Source organism: Sipha flava, unplaced genomic scaffold (assembly GCF_003268045.1).
Source record: "Sipha flava isolate LNK unplaced genomic scaffold, YSA_version1 0_pilon_pilon, whole genome shotgun sequence".
In the NCBI taxonomy this organism is placed as follows: Eukaryota; Metazoa; Arthropoda; class Insecta; order Hemiptera; family Aphididae; genus Sipha; species Sipha flava.
The window spans coordinates 700,604-709,856 of NW_020271713.1; the positions used below are offsets into that span (position 1 = coordinate 700,604).

Genomic DNA, 9,253 nt, shown 5'->3' on the forward strand with positions numbered 1-9,253 from the left:
ATCACCGCCATAATATATATATTATATATTATGTGTTAGCGGTCGTAAGATCTTATACGTTTCATTCTGCGAAGATACCTCTTGAAAAATAAATAAACGACATTCCTTTACTTATTGCTTACGTTTATATGTTTATAGACTTACGAGAAGTTATTTACACTAGTGGCATAGATGGTGCATTTGTTCCTAGATCCCGACATTAAAAATATACAGCGCCGACACGAATTTCTCCGTCGATTTCTCACCTCACCCATATCTAAGTTACATTATTCACCACCTAAGGTACAACATAAACGTCTTGCGGAAATTTCCTCGTACGAGAACCTGTAAAAGCCGATTTATTAAAATGTTTTCATCGGTCGCGCCCTTACTTTTTATTTTTTAGATATTGTGAAATAAAATTTCAAAACAAGTACGAAGAATTACTACTGTTTAATAATGATTTTTGATAATTTTGTGTCATCAGAAAATTACCCTTTTTTGAAGCCTGAATATCATCAGCTATATGTCATTTTGTCATCGATTGACATGGTTGGATATGGTTTCTATGCGATTTTTTAAGTGCTTTAAATACACAAAAATCATTAAGGACGTTCATTATTACCATGTCCTTAAGATATTAATATACAGTTTATATACCGTAGTATAGCTCGAACGATGTATACTATAAAAACAAGTCTGATTCAAACGGAATAGTGATGCTACGTATAAGTACGATACTACGTGTGCCAAGTGTGTGTATAATATGGTTTACGTAATTGCTGTACGCAATGTAACGCGATGTTCGCTTTAGAATAATCGAGTCATTCTTCATCGGTACGTGCACCGACGTACGCGCAGGTAGCGCACGATTTTTAATTTGATTTCTTTTTCGTTTTCAATCCGGCTCCAGATAAATGAGATTTATTACGGCGAAACGTGATGAGGGGAAAAAAAATGTTTAAACAATAGACGTTTTATGGAGATATACGCATATCAATTGGTCGACAAACAAAACGTGAAAAAAATAAAAAATAAAAATCGTGTGCGAATATAAACATTTCCAGGTATGTTTATACGGATATTCGACACAGAACAGCGGACACGGTGGGAAGGGGTGCAGCAATGGCGAATCGGTCTGAACAAACAACGCGGGACCGGGGGATAAAAGCGCGGGAGGAAACGGATATAACGATGGATAAAGTGAGTAGGGGTGGTGGTGGTGGTGGTGATCGAGAACGCGTACACGCGCAAACGAATGTTTACATCGACATGAATGAAGAGAGCATCGCGTGTGTGTGCGACGGGGTGAGAGAATGAGAGAGAGAGAGAGAGTGAGAGAGAAAGTAAAACCGGGTACAAATTACTTGATCAGTGAGAAATTCCGAATCCCCGCGAGAGCCGTACCACGGTCACCGGGTGTTATACATATAACTGGCTAAATAAATTAGCCGACGCGATCAATGAGCAAGCAGTGCACAATCTGCGTGCACGCGACGGCCATGATTCTTCCGCACGTCAATGCCCGGACGACGTAACGACGATGGCACCGCTGCCACATAATGCACACCATTTGGTACAAAATGCATCGGTTTGCAACGGCCGACCTTTTCACGATAATCAGCGACGACCGTGGGCCGTATAATTATGTCTACTATTTACATATGTTTACCACTGAAAAGGACGACTGTTAACGGATTAGGCCCTAGTTTACTTTGCACGTGTACCGCTCTATTTACGACGCTTTACGGCTTATACTGAAAACTAACGTGTTTCGGTATTGCTGTTGCCAGTGTCGGATCTCTAGGGGGATGGGGACAAGTGGATAGGTTCGCCCCAGGCGCTGATGGTATCAGGAACCTTATAAGTTTATGAAAAGTAAAAAAAAGTCATGAACACACCCCGTGTTTACTTCTACGTATGAATGCTGCATTTTTATTAGCTCCGGGCGTCAAGTTTCCTAGATCCAGCACTGCCCTATGGCGCACATGTGATTTTCACGATTTCGGAAATGATAATTTGCATAACGCATAATATCATTAGCCGTTCAGTGGTCCGCGGCGAATATTATATGTTTCAATAAGTTATACAGCTAGAGATATAAAATTTCATGTTCCACTGACCTGTTGAAACTTTTCATTTAACATGTTAATATCTTTAATTTGTCTTCTATATGATTAGATAAGTTTTTTATATACCTAAACAATATTATCAAATTATTTATATACAATACGATATATGATACTGGCTACATAAATTGTATTTAAATTGCAATAATTGAAACATAATAACTATATATTGAAGCAATGTTTAATTAACGTATTTGAAGTGAAAAATATCTGTCAATGATGTGTGTACAATTCTTCGACCTTGCACAGCTATTCTACCTGTAATTTTTCATATTACAACACTTGACAACTTGACTAGTTTTAACTTTGGAAAAGCAAAACCGTTTTCATAAGTACCTATATAACAGATATATAGCACAGATAATATGAATTAAATTTAATTATTCATATAATCTGTGATATGAATCATTACTAATGATCATCGACAGGTTGTGTCACATGTTATTATGATGTTGATAACGAAAAAACATTAACTATAATTATCGGTGGAATACAGAGCGAATCACTTTTTTTTTAAACAGACAGTATATTTAAAAAAAAAATATTATACAGTAAAACTTTCGTTAACGGTGAGCTCTATGACACTATTCTGAGACTATCATTTAAACAAAACAACTAACGATATTTATTTGGTATTTTATTTTTAAAATTTGAATGTACTCTATATAGTGGTCGCCTACAAGGTTTGTACTTTTGTTACCGGTCACCTCTATAGGACGGACACCACTACATAGCAGTTATTATTTCCGGAATTTCGGTAAATGGTGTATTAAAGTTTTAGTGTACATATATAATGTAATGTTCTTCTGTTCTTTACAAACAATTTAAACCAATTCGTTAGTTCGTGTTCAACACACGACTCCGGCGGGCAGTTTTTTCAGATTCATATTGGTTACGGTGGGATGTCGAAGAGTTAATTGTCTAATAATTTATTTGTTTACCGCATCAGCCGATCGGAATATGAGGACAAAAAAACCGTGCACATTTCGACCGATAATAAGAGAGGTAGTTTTGTTAGAGCGCGATAAAAAAAAAAAAAAAGAAAAGATATTATAAAATAATAATCAGCCGATGTGGGTTGAAAAAAATAAAAAATTAAAAATATACACATAACAACACGCATCACCCTGTAGAGAGGTTAATAGACGATCGAGGCCGCATAGACGAACACTAACCATTAATATCAATTAGAACTATTTACACATATGTCATGACGTTTGTAATTGTTTACGAGCACCGATGGCTCGACAAAAATTCGAAGTCGAACAACGCCACCGTTGTTGCACGCGCGCGTCCGCTGCCTGACACGTTTCGTGTGCACTTGAACCGAACGTTTAAAACCTCGGTTTCCTACAAACACGCGTTCAAAATTACGTAGCAAGATCGCGTAGTATTCGAGGTGCCAGAAACCAATGTTGGTGTGACACGGTCGACTCGTTCATAGGTATTTATCACAGTGAATATTATTATTATTGAAATTCAACGATAACATCCGGAATGGAATATTGCGAGGATGTGTTCCGATTTGTTCTCTAATATAATCGAATAACTTTCGAAGGAAACTCGAAAAAATACACTCTAAATCTAGTTTCATTGTTAGTCAAGCGTCCCCGTACAAGGTTGTTGCAGCAGCCTTCCATGTTCCGTTCAGTGTACATTTCATCGATTTCCTCGAGTTTCTCCTTAGGTTAGACGTCCGCACGGCAGCCGTTCGCTCGACCGGCCGTTCATTTTTCGTTCCGCGCCCGAGGCATTCGTTCGCGTGGGCCGCGCACTCAGGCGTCCACCACCGCATCGACGTCGGGCGCAACAGAACGACCGAGACCATGGCCACGTGGACGGACTGCGATGGCTGGTGGCTGTTGGCCGCTGCGCTGATGGCCGCGGCCGCCATCGCGTACCTGTTCTGTACGTCAACGTACGGCTACTGGCGTGACAGGAAAGTGCCGTGGCTGCGACCCACGGTGCCGCTGTTCGGCAACCTCACGTGGCAGCTGCTGGGCATGGAAAGATCGACCGACATGATCCAAAACGCGTACAACGCGTTTAGCGGCCACCGGTACGGCGGCATTTACCAGATGCGCATGCCGTTCCTGATCGTCCGTGACCCGGTGCTCATCAACCGCATGCTGATCAAGGACTTCACGCACTTCACGGACCACGGCTTGTATAAGCCCTTGCCCACCGAGAACCGGCTTGCCAACGGGCTGTTCATTATGAATGGCGACCAATGGAAGACGATGCGCGCCAAGTTGAGCCCGGGGTTTGCGTCCAGTAAGCTGAAGCATATGCACGGCCAGATGAAGGAGTGCGGCGAGGAGCTGATGCGCAACGTGGCCGGCGTGGTGGCCACGGGTGGCCACGTGTTCGAGGTGCGTGACGTGTTGGGCAGGTACGCGACTGACGTGATCGGCACGTGTGCGTTCGGCCTGCAGTTGAATACCATCAACGACGACCAGTCCCCGTTCCGGCGGTACGGCAAGACCGTGTTCAAACCGTCCCTGCGCGTGCTGCTCTCCCAGATCGCCTGGATGGTGTCGCCCGCACTCCGAAGGGCGCTGCACGTTTACGAAATTCCGCTCGACACGATCGAGTTCTTCGACAACACGTTCACCGACACCGTACGATACCGCGAGCGCAACAACGTGGTCCGGGACGATTTGATGCAATCGCTGATCAAGGCCCGCGACGATCTGGTCGTCAACAAAACGGTACCATCGGGTGAGTCGTAAATTCATAACGATTTATATATCGCATGCGTTACTGTTATTGTATGCCATGCAGTGGCTCTGTAAAATAGTTATTACGAACCGATATTTGCTGAAACGTCACAAGTCACATGTGTTATGGCATTGAGATATTAGTAAAAACGTACGCTTGTCGTATGTTTCTATGTGTTGAGCGCATAACCAGTTAAATGCTTTAAAAACCAAGCTGTGAACGTTTCGATCACTAGATTTTAATATAATAATCGAAATATGTAACCCTTATCGTTTTTATACGGAAGAACTATAACTATTTTCTAAAAAAAAACGAAAATACATAATAATTATTTTCGAAATATTGTATTATCTGGTTTATCTTCAACCTATTTGGACTGCTATAAATATCATCTGATATTAATTATACATCATTATGGCACGTTCGTTTTTTACAAAATTTGGTTATATCAATCAAATGGGGTAGATTTGATTTTTGCTACTTACCATTTTCTGAATTTTTATCTAATTTATCAGTAATTTTAAATTAACTATTTATTTTTTATTTTTTTGCTTTACGCGCTCTGAAGGCGTTCACGTCTTCTACTAAGACCCTTCAACCATCTCTGTCATCGGCATCTTCTATTACTACTGTTTAATCAGATCTTTTCAAATTGTTCTTTACATGGTCCCGTCGCTGACGCGGTCTTCCTAGTCTCTTCCCATATGGATTATTGATTAAAACTTTATTGGTCAAATACTGCTTCGCCCATCATACATGCCCAGCTTATTCTAATCTTTTGGATAGTGGAAGACTTTGAATGTTTGGTCTGTTGAATAGGCTTTCAATGTCTGCGTTTTTCTTTATAGGATTTTTAAATAATTATTGACCTTGACACCTAACTTTGATGTCACGTATAAAACGTATACGTATTAATAAAATTAATAGATCCTCATTGGTATCATCACCTGTTCGTTTAATAGACTAACTCAAATTGTATATGAAAACGAAAGTGTTTCGATGAAACTATCAAAAATAAAATTACACTGACGATTCAATTTATACATGCGGTTTAAGAATTGATTTCATTAATTTTTGTACGTTATACTTTTTTTCTTTTTATTATTTTTTAATCTATAATTGTTTGTTGATTTCTTACTTTGCATTCAATTGTAGTTAATTGATATTCATTTATATTATTTGATTAAAATAATATATGTTAGTTCATTGAAAAGTCATGTACATTAAAATGTAGTTCATATTACAGATATTTCTGAAGTATTCTTTTTTTTTTAGCATGAAGATTAAACAATTTTAACATTCCACATTTAAGATAACCGAAAACATATTTGTTATATAATAATCATCATTGTTACATATTTAGTTAAATTTGAAGAAACAGATATCTTGGCGAATGCATTTTTGCTATTCGCTGTTGGATTTGAGACGGTGTCTACAGCGGCGAGCTTATGTCTATACGAACTAGCATTGCACAAACAAATCCAAGATCGGGTGCGAGAAGAAATTAATACGGTGAAATTCAAATACAACGGGGAAATGAACAATGAATTTCTAATTGATTTACAGTATTTAGAAATGGTGTTGGCTGGTTAGTATACATTTTTCATTACTGTTGAATAATAAACACACATTAATAAACCATATATGTACGAAAAAAGAGCGAAAACTATATATGGTTTACCAATATATATGTTACCGGCAATATAGATAATTCAGGTATTTTATAAAATACCTAGGCATTATGCAAAATGTCAATTTTTTTAGGCAAAGTACAAAACATTTTATTACATGTTATATTACATTAAGATTCTTATAATTATTATAAATTATTAGTAATATTAAAAACAAAATTGAATTTTTATCTATTATTATATTATTACTATTATATAAATATTTTACTTAAACTACTATTTACTTATTATAACTTTTATAATATGTTGTAGAAAAGTTACATTTTGAAGTACACAACATTTTATTTTTAAGGCAAATACACTTTTTGTTTTGACACTTGGACTTACAAACACATTTTAAAAATCCTTAGCCAATTCTTGTGGATTGAATTTTTATCAGCTCATTATACTGTTCATTATATAAAAAACTAGTATTAATGGCCAAATTTTTAAAAAAAATTTTAAACGTAAACGTTTGTTTTGTAAATTTGACTTCATATAAATCGTATGCATAGTTGCAACATCAAAACGAGACACGAAAATGACGAGAAAAATTATGATATTGTAATAAAATTTTTAGTACGTTCAATATTGTACCTCAGATTTATTATTAAATTAGTAAAAGAATCTTAATATTTATTGTGTTAAATCTTGCTCGCACAAATATGATAAACGGTAAGTAAAGTCGTAGGTAATAGTCAATGCCCAATTTCGTTTATTTTCATCATATTGCTTACTCCACATTTAGCATTATACATATTACCTAGACAAACTTCATATTATTAATATTGCCAAGTGATTTTTGGCATTTTATGTAATGCCTAGGTATTTTGCAAAATACCGGATTATCCATAATGCCGATAACTTATACATAATACAATAAATAACTTAAATAGTATATTCTTATTGACAATATTGACAAGTATATACTAATACAATAAGTAACGTTTGTAAATCACGTGATGAACAAAAACGCAACGGAGAAAATGTTTGCCGTCCCTAAATATAAAATAATATTTTAATGATATGAATGATTATTATTCGTTCGCTACAAATAATAATGAAAACGACATGTTACAGAAACCATGCGGAAGTATCCACCAGTGTCTACACTGTTTAGAGAAGCTACAAAAGACTACCAGGTACCCGATGACACGCTGGTAATTGAAAAAGGTACGAAAGTTCTGATTCCGGTCCACGCACTTCATCACGATCCTGAATTTTACCCGGATCCCCAGGCGTTCGATCCTGAACGGTTCACCCCGGAAGAAAAGGCCAAAAGACCAAGTGGTACATATCTACCATTCGGAGACGGACCTCGCATATGCATAGGTATTTAAGACTATTGTGCAATGCGAAATATGCAAATTGACATCGATGATGATTTATCATTTGTAAATATTATGCATTGCTTTAGGGAAACGGTTTTCTGAAATGGAAATGAAATTGGCCCTAACCGAAATCTTGATCAAATACGAAGTGGAACCTTGTGATAAAACCGAAATTCCGATAACATTCAGTATGAACGCGGTAGCCAATTTACCGGCAAATGGTGTTTGGTTAAAATTTAAACCAATACAGTATCCCAAATGAACGTAATAGGATTTTGTCGATAGAGAAAGGAAAATAATTTAATTAACCTATGAATTAATATATTACACTTAAATGGAACACAAATAATTGTGTTATCCATTAACGCACATTTTATTAAAATTAATATCGTATAGATTAAAGATATTAAATATAAAAACTTAACTGCTAAATACTTATAACTAAGGTTGTCATACACCTCGGAAAACCGGATGTCACCGGTTTTGGACTTCATGTCTTGGTGTCCCGAAAAATGTTTTCAGGATGTCTATATGTCCCGACTTAGACGTTTTTAGAGAAAATGTTGGATTGATTAATTTTTAATTTCTACGATCTTATCTCAAAATACATTTTTAATCGTAATCGATTAACAATGTATTATAAAAACATAATATGAAATTTGCACATATAAATATATAATTTTACAAAAATATTTTTAAACATTATATTGCCTACCATTAATGGTCCTCTCAATATATTAAAAAAAATTAAAGTAATAAAAAGTATATTTTTCAATAATATGTTTATTTTATCCCGGTATCGCCTTATAAATTTATGGCAACCCTACTTACAACTATGTGAAAAGCATCATACTCCGATCAGAAATTGGTTGTATAAGAAGTAAATAAATCGAACCTTGCACAATAATACTATGTTATTGTTAGAATAGTTATTCGTTCTGTTTAGTGAAATCAGTAAAAATTTAATATTTATAAAAAATCTGATTGGATTTAATAAAAAAAAATAAACATTCGAGGCCAATATGTATATTTTTAAGTATTCACAAAATTATTATTATTATTATTAGTATTTTTATACAACATCAGTTGTTGTATTTTAATGTTCATCAGAAATAAAATAATCTATCAATGATGTGGATGCTTATAATATATTCTGTAAAAAAAAACCTTACGTGCAAATTTTGAAAGATTAATGATATCAATCAAGATTTAATTTTCATATCGCATACTTAGTATGTCAATTATAAAAAAACTGTGGTGTAATCTTTAATTTCAAGCTAAACTATGATTAAAAATATAAATACTTTGGATTTTTTCTTAAAAATATGTAGTTAAATAAAATAATATATCCATATCAGCAGAAAAATATCTTACAATAAATATTTATAATTATCTAAGTATACAATAATAATGTTATATTTTT

At 35.4% G+C, this 9,253-nt stretch overlaps 1 protein-coding gene across 1 annotated transcript; it reads left to right on the plus strand.

Moving 5' to 3' along the window:
- The first annotated feature begins 3,359 nt into the window (after positions 1–3,359).
- Positions 3,360–8,254, plus strand: LOC112688770 (probable cytochrome P450 6a13). The gene is made up of 5 exons (XM_025562157.1): positions 3,360–3,552; positions 3,796–4,829; positions 6,193–6,417; positions 7,580–7,831; positions 7,917–8,254. The coding sequence occupies exons 2-5, from the start codon at positions 3,935–3,937 to the stop codon at positions 8,090–8,092; spliced, it is 1,548 nt and encodes a 515-aa protein (XP_025417942.1). The 5' UTR covers positions 3,360–3,552; positions 3,796–3,934; the 3' UTR covers positions 8,093–8,254.
- The last annotated feature ends 999 nt before the right edge of the window (positions 8,255–9,253 follow it).